Consider the following 16,220-nt stretch of genomic DNA (forward strand, 5'->3'; position numbering starts at 1 on the left):
GAGGGCCATTTCACAAGGACCAAGGAATGGTCGAAAATGGTTGCTGATTTTCAAGAGGGAGCCAGGCTTGCAATCCTTGAAGATGTGCCAAAATGAATATTAGCTCAGCAGCACACATTTCCCACTTGGCCATGCTCCGAGCTGCCAGAGCTACCTTGGCACATGGTGCGCCACAATCACGACAATATAAATGGGAGTTACCTGACAGTCAGCACTTTCATCATAGAGAACCTTGTGTCCCAGCTTTGTCGTCCGTAGACCCTAACCCTGATGAACATTCCCCTGAACCCCTGAGCCCCTGAATCATTGAAGCCTCTCATGATCAGACATGAGCCCTAGGCCATATGTTGACTAAGTGAAACGACGTCCTATGCGAGGCGACCAATGACCATGCATGTGGATTTATTGGTGGCTGAGAACTCGCGACGGCGCCAAGGCCATAGATGCAAAGCCCCAAACTCAACCAGGCAATTGGAAATGCGGGCAGCTCAAAAGAGGACCCCGGCTCTCCCCGCTCGCACCCCCAGGTTTTCGTCTTTCCAATCTTCCAGGGACGCCACAAGCGCGTAGATAAGACCGGCGCAATGTTTTGCCGACCGCCATCAGGCGCGTTCCATCTCAAACATGCTGGCAAGGAGCTGAGCTGAATATCCCCTGAAATCTTTGTAGCTGCGTCTGAATGTCTCACACTTTATTCACCAGCAAACAACTTGGCTCAGGGTACTTCTTCAACGCTCCCGTCCACAACCTCACCGGGACTTTTCAGGTGTATTTTTGGAGAATGACATAACACAGCACCCCTGGATCCAGTCAGCAAGCCGCCCGTGTCTCCACCATGACTACAATCACCCTGGCCGCAACAGGCCAAACTGGTGCTCATGGGACTCAACAATGGGATAACTCAACAGCCATCAAAGCGCCGCGGGGATCCTTTGGTCGCCAGGGACGAGATGCCAGTTTTCCAACTTCCGGAACCAGCGGAGGAGAGATACATGTCGGGCTGAGCTTTGACCCGGCCAGGCCAGGTATAATTCAGGTCACTGGACAGGCACATCGCATGGGGGAGCGGTATCAGGTTGGGGGCAAACAGTCTTTGCTGCTGGACTGTCGAGGTGGAGATGGAGGGCACGGGGGAATCGGTGAGAATGGCCAGTCTGGGGGTGATGGGTTTGACGGACGGGATGCGACACAAACAAGCGAGGCTACTGATGGATCGCCGGGGATGAACGGAGGAGAGTGAGTCCCTCTTCTGCTTTCCCAGAACGAAAAAAGAAATGCGTATCTGACATGGATGCAGTGGCGGCCGTGGAACGAGTGGGGCGAATGGCGGCGCAGGAGGCCATGCTCATGTCACGGTAAATGAGGAAGATCTTGACACCCTCATCGGTGTTGAGTGGGACGTCAGAGGCGGCTATGGTGGTTGCGTCGGTGAACATGGCGCCGGGGGGGCCGGTGGCCATGGCGGTGATGGCGGTGCCGGTTGTACATGGTTTGACGCCCAAAAATGCATTCCCTATGAGCCCTGATCAAGACTGTCTGACTCAAGATATACAGGTCAGAGAGATATGTTGCAGCCGTACACACCAATGCAAACGGTCAACACTACACAGAGTATGCCACCAGGTATCATTCGAGACCTGCGGGGAGAGGAGGACCAGGAGGCATGGCCGGAAGAACTCCAAATGACTTGTTGTATCCTGGTCAAGACGGTCCGATGGGCTACTCTGAGGTCATTGTCAACTACAAAGATGGCAGGAGGGGAGTGTTCCAATCACGCTACATGCTCGAGGTTGTCGACTTCAAAGTGCATGACGAGAACGGGGATGGCATCAACGAGCCCGGAGAACGGCTAATCATCAGCGACATCGTCATCAAGAACACAGGCCAAATGCCGTCACCAAAGATATCTCGCCTGCAAATCTTGGTCAGGGGCACAAAATGGCTGGAGCCCATCCTTGAGCCCTTGGAGATTCCAGCTGAGATTCCACCAGGACACAGTGTCAAGGTTCCGGGTGTGCTGAAGGCCTGGATCAAGAACGAAACCGTCGACCGCAGCCCGGGCACACTTCTCCGCGCACAAGATACCGTCTCACTCAGAGCCTACTCCCAGCGGTTGCAGAGAGATGTTCCCGAGTTTAGCGGCGGTGTGGGCATCGTCTGCCAATACCCGCTGCTCATGACCACGCCAAAGTATCTGGACAGCGTAGCAAAGGGTGATATTGTCACCTTTTCCTGGACGATACAAAATATCTCCACCAAGTCACAGGGTCGTATTGGCACTCTACAGCGCGAGGCTGGGACACATCTTTCCGATCCTAACGGCATGTTCGAATTGAAGCGAGCTCCAAAGGACACGCCGCACGACATTATGGATATGATCGAAGTAATCGAGCCTGGCGAGGTTATTCCAATCACTGTTGACTTTCAAGTATCGGAGCTGGTCAACGAATTCACCGCAGGCAACATGTTTGTCACTCTGATTCTCTCAGATCCCCACGGAAAACAGATGCGGAACGTGGTGGCATTTGACTTGCGCATTCAGATCTCACCTTCATACCGCTACAACCCAGCAGCACGATTCCTGCTTGTCATCAACGGGTCTTCGCCCAATGCCTTTGTGCTGCACTTGCTCCACTTCCTTCAACTCGGGCTTCACCTTCCTGTGGACATCTTCAATCTCAGTCTCAGCGGTGCATACACGACAGCCGACACTCGTGACGACATCTTGGCCAACTACAGCGGCAAGACCATCATCTTTCTGGGGAATCCCATGAACTATTTCCAAGACGGACAACGACACCCCTGGGAACTGCTGGACATTGATCAAGCCTCTGAGCTCGCAAGAGCAGGAACCAGCTTTCTCATCATCTCGCCCGAGAACATGCAGAGTCTAAAGGGGTTCAGTCATCTGGTCTCCAGCGGCGTCTCGCCCTTTCAACCAGCTGATGCTTTCACCCAAACCAGCAACATCAAGGACTTGCTGACCAAGCTGACCCCCAAGACAGCCCCGACTCCTGCACGTGTTGTCTTGCCGGTCAAGAAGAAGTTCATGAAGAAGCTCGACAAGACCCTCGCCGCAACTGCCAAAACAGCCCAGCAGAAGCTATCCGACACCTTTCCCCTTCGACGCTTTCTCATTGCGCCCTCCAGCCCAATCAGCGACCCCAAAGCCAAGGAAACCGGCCTCAACATCATCGAAGGTCTTCCGCACTCCACCAAACTAGTCGCCACTCTCCAACCATTCCGCCCCGACTCCCCTGTGATTTCAGAGTACAACATGGTCATGCTCGCCCACTCCCTCCCCTTCTCTGACCAATGCGCCATCTTCTGGAACCTCGCAGGAGTAGACACCACCTACGGAGTCCCCACCTCAACAATCTACAAGGGCTCCTCCCTCTCCCATCTCCGCGTCTACGGCGACGGCAGCACCGCCCAAAAGGTCAGCGGCAAAGCCCTCGAGTCCCTCACCTGGTCTCTCTCCACCCTCCTCGCCTCCGAGATAACCCACTTCCGCTCCGGCTCAGGCACCTCATCCCTCCCCCTTTTGTCCCAACTCCCCCTCCTCTCCACCTTCATCACCTCCTTCCCCGGCAAGGGGTTCACACCCGCCGAAATAACAGCCACCTTCACCCCGCTGACCCAACTCCTCGGCTTCCTCCGGGGCGTCACCTCCCCCCTGACCCTCGGCCAAAAGTTGGGCGCCAACCTCACCAGAGCCGGCAAGCGCCGCACCAAACTCCGCAGCGTCGTCCTCAACCAACTCTGCAGCCCCGTCGTCAAAGCCATGCCCCCCTTGCCAAAAAAGACGACCGATCCCGAGGGCGTCGTGACCAAGAACAAACCCCCCGGCGAGGAAGTCGCCGACGTGGAGAAAGAGACCAAGAAGCAGATTCTGGAGGTGAAAAGGTCGAGCGCGAGGGGAGGGAGGGGGATGAACAGGATCCAGAGGGTGAATATGGTTTGCTCGCTTCTGCTTGAGGCCCTGACTGGGACGGAAGGGGTGGGGTTTGTGGATGTGATTAACGATCCGGAGGGTGGGGGGGAGAGCGTGAGGGTGTTGGGTAGTTTTGCAGAGTATGACCAGTTGCTTGCCAAGTTGGAGGAGAGGAGGGGGAGGTTGGAACGGGATGTCGAGTATAGCTTTGGGAGGTTGAGCGGAATGGTTCAGAGGGGGGGGACGGTCAGGGCGGAACAGCAGCAGCAGCAACAGCCGCAGATACAGAGGCGGGCGACAGAGCCGGGTGGAGGAGGTGGTGGTGAGGGGGATGGGATTAGCTTCGTGAGTAGGTCCATGACTGTCAGTCCTGTCACGACGGTGGCGTCGCCAATTGTGTTTGGAAGGGGGCCGGTCGAGGTGTTGCGTGGGGGTATTGGGAAAGAGGCGAGTGTGGCGGAGAAGGTGGAGGAGGTTGTGTATGCACATGAGTTACCTCTTACGGTTCCTATTCGTGGTGCTGAGTTGGCAGCGTGAAGGATTTAATATACATCGGTCTTTGGTTTAGGTACCGAGGTAGGTAGGTAAGGGGTGGTACAATATATCCTTCGTTTTACTTGATCACAGCGCTTGTGATATCTAATGACAATGCACACAGAAAAGTATATCGAGTAGAGGTGAAGGGGGCGTGAGATGGGAAAACAATATACAATTGGTGTTGCCAAACATAAGGTTTAAGCAGTAACAAAACTGGAAGCTCGGCCTCATTCTCCATACATCTTCACCGTCCTCCTTTTCTCAGTCTCCCATTTCGGGGGGCCATATAACTTCCAGATGCGCTCCCAATCATACTTGTTCACCCGATGGGCGTGTGATAACCTTGATTTCTAAATCAGGCACAGGATCGAACAATCTGGCTGCCACAGATCCATTATTGGCATTGATAAAGGGGAAAAGTAAATAAGGCAAGTGAGTATATGCTTACGTGTTCCTGCAGGTGGATCGGGATCGTATCTCAGAGCATTCTTCCACTGGTCGTACTCGTAGATGGCATTGAAGTCTTTCCACATATTTCCCTTGACTTTGGGCCTGGGAGGCCTTGTAGCACTACGGCTGCCCTCTATATCCCCGTGGTTTCATGTCTGGATGGCGAACTTATAAATGTCCCAACGCTCAAAGTCCAGACGCTGCAGCTCCTTTTTGAAGTTCTCTTTCGATTACACTTCCACATAATTGTGCAGGTGACATGCCTGTGCGAATAGACGGACGTAGTCGGTGAATATGGGGCGGACGTTTGGGCCTTCATGTCTTCTTTGGAGCCTTGCTTCCTTTCGTGGACCCCAAAACATCGCTCCGTCATCACCTTTCTGAGTGCCTTCCAGTCATGTTCTCAAGCTTCAAATGCAGCTCTGTTCTGAGCTCTGAGTGCGTAGTGCTGGACCGTATAGTGTATTGTGATCCATTTGTTTATGAAGTCGAGGTGTCTCTGAAGTCTCTCCCTTGCCCATTCACGCTCCTTGTCTTTTGGTAGGGTCCTGGCCATGGCTACGACTGCAGGCAAAGCGCATGATATGTTTGAGATCGATGGGAGGGTGGACCTCGGCCAGCATGTTGCCGTCGCCCGTCAAAACGCCAACCATTGTGCGATCGACTTTGTCATCCACTCTCGTCGCTTCACTGTTGTCGGGGTCGTGTTTTAGCCAGCATGGCTTTCTCCCTGGTCCATTGGCCAACCCCCAAGGCTGGCGAAGCGCGCGCAGTCGTATATCGGCCAGGTACTTGAAGCTCTCCTATTGTGTCTTGACAAATGCTCTGTCTGCAATCTCATATTCCTGCTTCAGTGCACCTATGGCTTTCCTGATCCTCTCTATGCATGTCTTGTTGCCCTTCAACACAGTTGCATTCATTCTTTTTCGTGCGTCAGGGTGCCTCTGATAGGCATCAAGCAATGCTTCCAAGCGGTCATTTTCTTTTTCTGCCTCCCGGAGTCGTTTCATCAGCCCATTGATATTGCCAGCCACCCTCTCAAGCTCTTCAATCGTTGATTTTTTAATGTCGCCGGCCTCGTACATTTCCTCGGCTATGACCAGTCTAGCTTGGTGGATTTGTTGCAGTTGTTCGTCGAATCGTTGTGTCCATCCCTTATAGATTTGTTCAATCGCTCGGCCCCCTTCCTCGCTCGCCCATCTGACCCTCTTGCCGGCTGGATCCAAGATCTTTGAACCGGAAGCTTCCCAAGTCGTTGTAGGCCTCACGTGCTTACCGGAGGGCACATAGATCAACATCCACCTTCACTGTCTCGCCCAGATCGTTGTAGTGCACCATATTGACCCACTGTTCTGGGGTAACGAAAACGGCGACAGACCTCTTATAGTCTCCATCTACAGGGCCATATTCAGGGCGAAGATATGGCTCGTTGAGAGGCTTGTGTTCTATGGCCAAGGTTGCTTCCAGCGTTTCGGCTAGCAACTTTTTCCAGCAAGTGATAGGCGTTTTATGTCTGGAAGAACAGCATCACTTCCAGAAGCCACAGTTGCAGCCACGGTCGGGGCCACCGGTTTGGGCATATTGGGAGGCCTTTTTCTGTTATTCTTTATGCCTGGTATTTTTGCGACTGTCGTAGCAGTGTTGGATTCAATGAATCTTGTGTTTTTGTGTGTCACAGTGTTTCGTGTTCCAGTGACCTAGCTGCCAGGGTGAGGAGTGCTCTTGATTTTGCTTTTATCAACAAGGTCGGGATAAAAGCGCACGCTCTACGGACAAAGGTGCCGTTAGTTACCTGTATGGTTTATGACAAAGTAGTTTCGACGTCGCACATTAGTACTCGTAGAGGATTAAAAGGCAATAAAGGTACAGTGTAATCTGTATCTGATGAAAACCCCGGCCATTTTGTTGGTGTTGGATATGGGGCGATAAAAAACACAAGATATAGCTAATTCTATATCTCTGCAAACTCCAGACTGGTGTGAAGAAGTTGATTGAGAGTCTGCATGACGCTTTTGCTTAACACGCGAGTGTCATCTGAACGCTCTACCGTCCGTGGGATTGCTCGATGCATCGTCAAAGTGAGGTCATTGTCCGGTCACCAACCATCTGCTCGCCGACCTCTATAAAAACATTTTCTGTCTGCAACCCCAAAGTAACCCGGAAATATGTACCATCTTGCTTTCTCCCATAAGCTGACACATCTCTTCCACAAGCCACAATGCTCTCCAAATCTCTCACCCAGCGGCTGCCGGGCGTTACACAAGCCCTCGCCAAACGCGCTCCGCGTGTAGTGGTCCCTTGCACACGTCCCATGCAGCTGCAACATCAACTGCAAGTGCAGCAGCCGTCGTCATCGCCTTCCTGTTTCCAAAGTCGTACAGCCGTGTCGTTCCAGCCAAACCATGACTACCCGGGCCATGATCAAGCAAACGACATGGGAGGACCCGGAGGCCAAGAGTCCTTCCCGGCTAGTATGCCTTATCGAAGGTTTGTCTCTTGACTATTTTCTCCTTCACTTGCCCTGTTCCCCTTGCTGCGTCCTCTTGGCATCGGCGCCAGAGCAGACCTCTTTTTTTATTTATTTATTTTTTTACCCCGGTGTCTAGAATAACATGAACTAACTAATGACTATGGCTGGGTCGGGGAGAGTAGAAGAATTGAATACGAGACATTCTACGGCGTGTTGCTGGCCATCGCCCTCATGTGTATCGCCAAGCTCGTGCAGCAGAACTACGACCCAAAGATGAATTATGTTCTGGTGCATGATAATACAAAGGGGGAGCTGGACGATGTAAAGTACATCCCGATGCCCAAGGTGCGGGAGCAGCCGGTGGTTGCGGAGATCCAGGAGGAGGTGATTATCCCTATCAAGAAGGTTGATAGAGTTGACAAGGTGCAGAGGTGGGCTTGATTTGGACTTTGAATTGCCAAGATTGCATTTGGGGTTTTCGCTATGAAGGAGATAGTCGATAGATTAGATCCATCAATTCATCATATTTATTTACTTGTTCCTTCCCCATCACAGTTTGGACCCCAAACACCACTACAGCTTGTCACACTCGATCTTCGCTACAAGGTAGGTAGGTAGGGCTGTGGCTGGGTTGAGTGTTGGTTGTCCGAACAGGCTCGGCAGCCATCTTTGTGCGACGTGACACATGCGTAACCAGGCCTTTAAACTGTTGCCTGGATACAGTATTTTGGTTGTAGGTATGGTAGCAAGTTGGGGGGCACTTTCAACGTCGCAAGGAAGAACTAGAAGCATGGATCCGGCGTGATAGGTACGGTACCTAGGTACGGTTGGTGACAGAGTCGCAGAAGCCCGGAGTTATTTCAGGTTGAGGACGGATTTACTCCGGTCGGTTGAGCGGTTTATGACATGGCCGTTGCGGGGGCCTTTCCAGCATTGGCAAAAACTGGAGTAGTTCTGATTCGACACAGAACGGACTGGCCAAGGTACCTTAAGTCAGATGCTAAGTAGGCAGAGACTGTTGTTCTAGAATACCTAGGTACATACCTTATGTCGCCACTGCCCGAAAGTTTAAAACTTTAATCTGGCCCGTAAACAAGGTGCTGGGACGGGGAAGTGTGGTGGCTGTCGTCGTTATCGGCTGCTATTTGTGCGCTACAGATGCGCGGGCGTGGCACCAGCTCGGCGACCACACACAATATATCCGCGCCATGTGGCCGAGCCCTGGAGCGGGAGAAGGGGGCTGCGGCCTGGGTTGGCGCACATCAACAGTGGCTGTGTGCGTCTACCCAGTCCCTACATCAATGTACATCATGTCGAGGTATGACAACGGTATTAATATCGGTGGGATCTCACCGCATCTCAACGGTTGTCCTTTCTGTTCCGTTAATCACACTCCAGCTCCGTCATATTGTCGTGTTATCGGTTCTGTCTGCCTTGCCAATGACGAGGGTTAGGGTTCTAGCCTTGTGTAACCGCCGAGAACTGTTGACGCCCCTATTCCCCAGTTTGGATGCATTACTGTGTATGCAAAGGTCTAGTGGAGACGCAGAGAACTCGCTAGCCGCCAGACGACCCAATATGCCAAGCGTGTAGAGGTTGAAGAAGAGAAGATTATCAGCTTGTGTAACCTGAGCTGTTATGTTCTGGTTCGTCCTCGATGGCTGCAGAGTGGACCAACGGTTCCAAATCATCCGTCTCGGCATCCGAAAAGATGCAAGTCTGCATGCTTGGATCTTGTGCTCTTCGCTTTGGTCGGTCTGCAACCAACGGGTGACAGGCAGACTGTCACCTCCGCAACCTGCCTTGGGACACTGGGGAGATGGTGATCTTTGATACATATGGTCTTGGACCCCATTCCACCTCTTCCGTGTTTCCTCTGGATGACTTGGCCATTTTGTTAGTCTTAAAAGGACTGGAAGGCAGGCAATTCTTTGATCTTACGACAGCCCTTTTTTTGCCGTCATCAACCAAAGATAAGGTACGGGGCTTGCAAGCAAAGCAGCAGCTTTTTGTTGCTCAATCGGGGGAAGTAAGACAATGGAAGAGCAGGCCCAGCGCTCGGGATCCGATGCCAGACGACGAAAAGTCCGAAAGGGAACGCACAGTTGTTGGGAGTGTAAGTCCGCACAATCTCTCTTTTCGCATCTTACCTCCCGATCCGACGTGCATATGATAGCGGCCGCGACCGACCCGACATGCTGGTAACACGCCCAGGGTTCACAACCTGATTAGCTCCAACGGCTTTCTCACAGGCCATTGGTAGCAAGGCGCTGACATGTATTTGCAGGTCGACGACGAAAGATACGATGCCAGTTTGGAAAGCAAGACGACACCGTGTGCTTGCCCTGCCAGGCACGCGGCAGCGTCTGTCGAAGTCAAGAATTCGCCGATGCTCAACCGCCACAGCTTCCTGACCGCCGCCTTGCCCAGCGCTTAGCCCGTCTCGAGGACCTTGTCGCCAAAGTTGTTGACCGCGTGATGCCTGAGACTGGATCGGGAACCAGTTCAGCTCAAGACCATTCACAGACCAGTTCACCGACACCGTCTGATGAAACGTTGATGAGCGATGTGGATGGCCAAGAGACACCCCATCTGGACCTGGAAGTGATGGAGTCGCCTGTTGGTCATGAGGCCTCAACGGCTATGCTGCTGGGCATCCAAGGCAGCGTCAACTCTCTACAGAAACCCACGGCGAGGCTTACAATACCATCACGGCGGTCAACAGAAAGTGTATCGAGCAAAGGGCCAGCTCGCAGACGATACGAAAAGATTTGTCGGACCCTATATTCCTTGTTTCCGTCCCAACATGACGTTGACGTTCTCGTCAAATCAACACCTGCACCCTACTTCATCATCGCACTGTTCCATAGCTACCAGGACATCGTGGAGGGCCTTTCCGAGACTCCTGAGAACATCGCCACAATCCCGCCCCCGAACGCTCATCCCACCGTTTTAGCCAAAGGTTTGATACAGCTGTGCATTTGCATCCAGCAGCAACCCCCAGGAAGCGTGATGTCTCAGGAGAGACAGAAACATTTCAACCCCTACAGACTGATGAACGGCATCGTCTCGAAAGTTTCGCAGCTGGTTACTTCCAACGATGACCTTGTTGGGACAGCTGAAGGGCTCCAATGTCTTATTATTCTCGGATACTGGCATAGCAATGCAGGAAACATCCGCAAAGCCTGGCTCATCTTTCGAAAGGCGCTTTCTCTCGCTACCATGATGGGGTTGAGTCGTAATGGTATGCAAACCCTCAGGTTTGCGGATCTGACAACCAACGAGGCCACACGCCCATCACCGATGGCTTTATGGTACTGCATCAACGCAGCTGATCGAAGTTTGTCTCTTATGCTTGGGCTTCCCGCGGGCAGTCCGGACAACACGTTCGCGAGCGAAGAGGCAATGCTCAGGGATAGCCCACGAGAACGTTACACCAAGATTCACACCGTCATTGCGAAGCGGATACTCGACCACAACCTCTCGCTAGTGTCCGATTTCATCAACCAGAAGGCGGCGGTTTCATACCAGCAGATTGATCACGAGCTCGAGCACGCGGCCAAGATCATGCCTTCTGACTGGTGGTTCGTTCCCACATTGCCATCAGAATGGCAGGCAGACTGGGAACAGGCTAAAGCGGCCATCTGCCATCTCGTTCTCCAGATCAACCACTTCAACCTTTCGCTCATCCTCCACCTGCCCTACATCATACACAGCATATCAACTGGAGCTCCTGTTGGCGATGACCACAAACCCTCCCTCGGCCTCGCCCGCCAAATCCTGCAACGCTACATGGCCTACCAAAGCATCTCCCAATCCCACCCGACCTGGACGTGTTATCAAGTGTCCTACGCAGCCCTTATGGCCTCCACAGCCCTCTGTCTATTCACCCTGACCAACCAGACCAGCGAAGCGGACATCAAGCTCGTCAGCCTCACTCTGTCAAAAATGCAGCACCTTGCCCTACTCCAACCCCATAACAGGCTATCCCAGTCATCTGTCACCCTCATATCCCAACTCCTCGACATGATCGACTCGGGAATCAAGCAACCCCTCAACCTCAACCTCAACCTCCCCTTCTTCGGCCTCATCAACATCAACAACGCCCGCACATCCCCTCCACCGACCATGCCACCGCCATCACAGCAAGCAGCAAGAAGAAGTGTCAGCTCCTCTGCCCACTCACCACACATGATCCCCGTGCCAGCTGCCTCCCCCGGGCCGCCAGGCGGCAGCCTCTCCCCCCATCCACACCCACCACGAGGAAGACAAAGAAATGTCACTGTCCCGATTGGGTTTCACACATCGCCGATAGATCCCTCCCTTCAGAGCCATGGGCACGCACATCAGAGTCCCATCTCTGGCCATGGGGGAGGTGATGGGTATCACAATTTGCATCACGGAATTGGGTTTGATGCTCACCAACATCAGCAGCAGCAGACGCAGCAGCAACACTCTGATAATGATAGAAGTAGTAGTTTGGGAGAGATTCCAATGGGATCAGGAGGGGAGGATTGGGTGTTTACTGGGATGGAGCCGGGTTATTGGGGTTTAATGAACCAGGGGTTGTGAGATGATTTGGGATGTATCATATACATACCTAGGTGCGTTTGGGTGATAGAAATTATAGATAGGAACCAGAGGGTGTCGAACTTTGGATACCTTATAGAAATAACGAACAGGATACATTCCCCTCACCCACTTCGGTTTCATATTGGCCAAAGGGCTTGGGTTGTGGACAAAGGTGGTAAGGTAAGACTTTGTTGTCCTACGCCAGAACGACTCTTTGTCGCTCCCAAGCAATGTTTTCCATCGCCATGTCTGAGTCGGCGGACCACACACCGATTCGCTCAAATATATTTGTGCCAACATCGTCCTTACCCCTGATTACCAGCCCGTAGCTCCGTACCTCGTCTTCAAAGAATACTTTGACCAAATGAATCACAAAGACTTCTTGTAGCCCCTTTTCCATGTCATCCAACTTCCAATCGGGAACCCATTTCAACACCATGGCACTTTTAGTACACGTGCCAGTCAGCCGCATTCCTTCTCCGTCCGCCAGACTTCCCCTAGCAACCGGTCCAGTGACGGTCAGGGTCCCATTGTCCACCAAACTCCTTGCCTCCGACACAAGCTTCCCATTCCGCCACACCTCCACGTTTTCCACGCCTGTGCAAAAGACAAGGTCATGCTCTTTGGAGTTGATCTTATCCAAGATCCCCCTCGGCAGAAACCCAATCCTACCACTGACCGACGCCCAAGACCAAGACGGCGCACAATACATCTCCTGCCTCTCCTCTACCTCCTTCACAACCCACAACAGCCCTAGAGCCAACAGCTCCGAGTCCCACAACCCAGCCAGATAACCCACCTTTCCTCTTTGCTGCACCAGCTCCGCCACTCCCGCCAACGCGACCAATCGATCTGTCTGCCTCGTCAGCTGCCCCTTGCTATAAACACTCACAATCTCATACCACCTCTTCCAAAACTCGACCTTCTCCCCAAACCTCTGCGTCTCCACCGGCCCCAACCTCTGCAGCACATCCAACGCCCCTCTTATCCCTCTCACCGCTCTCCTCTCCTGGGGAGTATGCCCCTCCCCATTGATGTTGTGCTGCCCCGTCAACGACCGAATCGCCTCGATCCAGTTGACCAACCTCCCATCCTGCACCATGTACGGCGTGCTGTCATACCCCACCCCGTTCACGTGCAGTTCGGACGCCTGGAGAGTGTTGCACTCAAACAGCACCACATCCTCGCAAAAGTGTATCACCCTCCTCGCCAGCAACCTCTCCTGGAAAGCCCACGCGCGGTTGGTGAGCGGCGATTGCTCCACCCTCCAGTAAAAGAGCGCTCTCAGCGGCGGCGGGTTGGAAACAAAACACCTCCTTTTTTCGGAGATCATGATGTTCTGCTCGACCCACGAGAGCGATCGGTCTCGGAAGCAGCCGCCCGTCGAATCGGACGATGCTGTCGCGGCGAGGACGCAGTGGGCGTGGGTGAAGACTTGGCCCATGGTGGGGGACTCGGCCGCCCAGTCGGCGGGGGAGTCTTGTATGATGCAGAGGGAGTCGATCCAGAGGTAGCAGATGCCTAGCCGGCGGGTGGTGGCGATGGCGTGGCGGAAGTTGAGGGGGAGGGTGTCCTCGGTGATGTAGTTCTTCATGAACCTGTGCCTGGAGGTGGTGAGCTTGCAGGCGATGTTGCCGCCCCAGCAGTGGGAGAGGGCGACGTATTCGCCTGCGCCGTCCTTGAGGTCGATCAGGAAGTCCATGTCGGATTTGGTGTCGATGAGGCGGAGTTTGGGGTTCTTGACCGTGCCGACGGCGATGAGGCGGGTTGGTCGGAATGGAGGGGTGTTATGGGGGAGCTGGCAGGCTTTATGGCTGGAACAGTCCTTCAGCCAGGTTGTGATGGTCTTGACCGTAGCATCTGAGCCGGTGAACCTGGGGATTTTCTGCTCGGCCGCTAGGAGCCCCTCTGACACTTGTAGACCCAGCTCCTTCTTGGCGCCACCCGCCTCGAGGGAGACGGCCAGGGTCGGCCCCTGTTCTGACCAAAGGGGGTTCCTGACAAACTCCAGCTTCAGCTTGACACCTCCCTCTTCGAGATCACGTTCCCCATAGCGAGTATTCACGGTACCGTAACCCCTGATGAGCATAGGTGCCCCCGTTTCCTCCTCATCTGCCAATCGCTGACTCAACAAAGCCTCACAAAGACTACACCCGCTATCCTCCATATCCTGGATCTTGTCGCACAGCAGGTGACGCTCCTCTGCTCTCGTAAACATGGCCCATGTCCCAGACAAAAGGCCAGACTGACCGACAACCTCTTTGCACCGCTCGCAAAGTCTGACGTCCCCAAACCGATGCTTGCTCCGGAACCTGGGCCACCGAGTCACATATCTTCCCCCAGAAAGACGGTACACGATACTCGGAAAGTTGCGTATCGGTCGAAGCACAAAGTGGCGCCCGAGCGACCACGCAAACCCCAAGATGAAGTAAGCCATCACGCCATACAAGACGGCCGCAAACGCGAACGCCAAGATCATCGCCGGAGCCAGCGAAATGCATATGATGAACTGCACCCTGGTATCGACATCCGCATGCGACAGTGTGGCGAAAATGACGGCGCCAATCAGGCTGGGAATGAAATAGATGACAAAAGCGGGTTCGTCGAACGCGATGAGAATCGCCCAGATGATAAACTCGACGGCGAGAAAGCTTGACCCGATGTCCTCCTCCCCTGGCGTCGGAAAGTACCTGAAGTAGAGGTATGTGACAAGTACGATGGGTAAACCGCCGAGGAATGTTTTGCCCATGTTCTTGGGCGGAGGGCGGCGCGTCCGGCCATATCGTCGTGGCATGTTGGCGGCTCACAGTATTGTGGAAGCTAGTAGTACAACACCATGGGCTTCCGCTTGATCGTGTTGTTCGTTTGACGTGTGTCTACGCTTGGTATATCAACGAGACCCCCCTTGATGCGAAGGAGGTGGCGTTTTGCGGCTGAGTTGGAGGTCAACCCCCAGACTAGCCCAAAAGGGAAGCATTGCAGCACATTATCGGTTTCGATTTACTCCAATCACAGAGTTCCTGCGATGTTGTGCCTTGTGAAACCCAGAAGCGCGGGGCTCGAACTCACATTAAACCTGGAACTTGGGAATTCCAGCTTGGAGAGCCAGTTATCTCAGTTTATAGTGGTCCTGGCCACCCAACCTCCCAGTTTTCTTCTTCTTTCCGACCTATACCCCTAACCGTACATTATAAGCAGTTACTGCTACTTACCTATTACTCTCCCAACGCCAACCCAAAAACGCTCGGCTCGCTCTCAATCGCAACAGGATTCGTAGGAATACACCCATCGGTCATTCAGTTCCTAGTCAGACCGTCAAGATTATCCCTCCCGTCAGTCAGTGGCCCTGCCCCCAATGTGATGATCAAATCGGGAGAGAGGCGGTGCAAGTCAGAGGTGACCTCTAGGATGCCAGGCCAGCGGACGTGTTGGCGTATGCCGACGATTTGTCTTGGCCTAGGGCGTCGATGAGGTAGATGCAGGAGGGGGCGAAAGTGTTGCTTGTATGGTGGGAGTTGTGTGGGTGTTTTGTTGGTCGCGTTATGAGGTCCAAGTGTCACTGGTCATGGATGATGATAGGTAAAGTCTTTATTTCCTGTTTAATTCTCCCGCCGCGGGCGCGCACCCCGGCCCCCCCCCCTCCGAACAAGTCAGCCCCGCTTGCCCTGAACACTTAGGAAGATAGGTAGTGAGTTTGCTGGCATTGCCATTCTCATCTTGTGCCTAGAAGTCTTCGCAACAGGCATTGACTTCCTCTAAAACCTTTTATTCGGCCGTCAAGTTATTAATTCGTTTCCCATCCTCGGCCTGCCTCTCCCTCACCTCTTCTGTCGACGATGAGCCCTGATTATCCTGGGATTCCCGCGGCTGCACTTCTTGCCGGCTGGAAGACCGTGACCGTAAGCGCATCTGGTTCAGAACATCCTCCTCGGACAGGATCCCAGTGCGGGGGCTGTCCCACTGGTGATGATGACGGCGGTGATGGTGGTCAGTCGCAGTGGCGCCTTCTTGTTGCTGCTGAGCATGATTTGGGGAAGGAGTAGTGGATTTCGACTGGGACTGTTGCGACTGGACCTGGGTGGTGAGTTCGGCCTCGGCCACTTGATCGGCCTGGGCTGAGCGGCGGGCTAACATTGTGATGGTTTTTGTTTTTTTGGCGAAGTGATATTTCAAGACTGATTCTTGTGAAGTATATCTAGGAAATAGCCGTGATTAATGACTGCTGTTTGGGAAATATTTGCCCTGGGAGATTTCTTA

General features: G+C 53.4%; 6 protein-coding genes across 6 annotated transcripts; 3 read left to right on the forward strand and 3 right to left on the reverse strand.

The window, feature by feature from the left end:
• Positions 1–491: 491 nt before the first annotated feature.
• On the forward strand, positions 492–4,799 carry QC764_400410 (uncharacterized protein). Its single transcript, XM_062946303.1, has 3 exons — positions 492–1,236; positions 1,298–1,489; positions 1,555–4,799. Exons 1-3 carry the CDS (start codon positions 836–838, stop codon positions 4,469–4,471), a joined length of 3,510 nt encoding a protein of 1,169 aa, XP_062799876.1. The 5' UTR covers positions 492–835; the 3' UTR covers positions 4,472–4,799.
• A 925-nt stretch (positions 4,800–5,724) lies between these two features.
• QC764_400415 (uncharacterized protein) lies at positions 5,725–6,219 on the reverse strand (the record flags this gene model as incomplete). The annotated part of the gene is made up of 1 exon (XM_062946304.1): positions 5,725–6,219. One exon carries the CDS (start codon positions 6,217–6,219, stop codon positions 5,725–5,727), a length of 495 nt encoding a protein of 164 aa, XP_062799877.1.
• Positions 6,220–6,972: 753 nt separating this feature from the next.
• Positions 6,973–7,949, forward strand: QC764_400420 (uncharacterized protein). Its single transcript, XM_062946305.1, has 2 exons — positions 6,973–7,408; positions 7,574–7,949. Exons 1-2 carry the CDS (start codon positions 7,140–7,142, stop codon positions 7,830–7,832), a joined length of 528 nt encoding a protein of 175 aa, XP_062799878.1. The 5' UTR covers positions 6,973–7,139; the 3' UTR covers positions 7,833–7,949.
• A 1,136-nt stretch (positions 7,950–9,085) lies between these two features.
• On the forward strand, positions 9,086–12,085 carry QC764_0060080 (uncharacterized protein). The gene is made up of 2 exons (XM_062940495.1): positions 9,086–9,507; positions 9,679–12,085. The coding sequence occupies exons 1-2, from the start codon at positions 9,429–9,431 to the stop codon at positions 11,961–11,963; spliced, it is 2,364 nt and encodes a 787-aa protein (XP_062799879.1). The 5' UTR covers positions 9,086–9,428; the 3' UTR covers positions 11,964–12,085.
• QC764_0060090 (uncharacterized protein) lies at positions 11,475–14,757 on the reverse strand (the record flags this gene model as incomplete). Its single annotated transcript, XM_062940496.1, has 2 exons — positions 11,475–11,916; positions 12,164–14,757. 2 exons carry the CDS (start codon positions 14,755–14,757, stop codon positions 11,892–11,894), a joined length of 2,619 nt encoding a protein of 872 aa, XP_062799880.1. The 3' UTR covers positions 11,475–11,891.
• A 971-nt stretch (positions 14,758–15,728) lies between these two features.
• Positions 15,729–16,097, reverse strand: QC764_400445 (uncharacterized protein; the record flags this gene model as incomplete). Its single annotated transcript, XM_062946306.1, has 1 exon — positions 15,729–16,097. The coding sequence occupies one exon, from the start codon at positions 16,095–16,097 to the stop codon at positions 15,729–15,731; it is 369 nt and encodes a 122-aa protein (XP_062799881.1).
• Between the last annotated feature and the right edge of the window lie 123 nt (positions 16,098–16,220).

The sequence above is a fragment of the Podospora pseudoanserina genome, chromosome 4 (assembly GCF_035222485.1).
Source record: "Podospora pseudoanserina strain CBS 124.78 chromosome 4, whole genome shotgun sequence".
NCBI classification, from domain to species: domain Eukaryota; kingdom Fungi; phylum Ascomycota; class Sordariomycetes; order Sordariales; family Podosporaceae; genus Podospora; species Podospora pseudoanserina.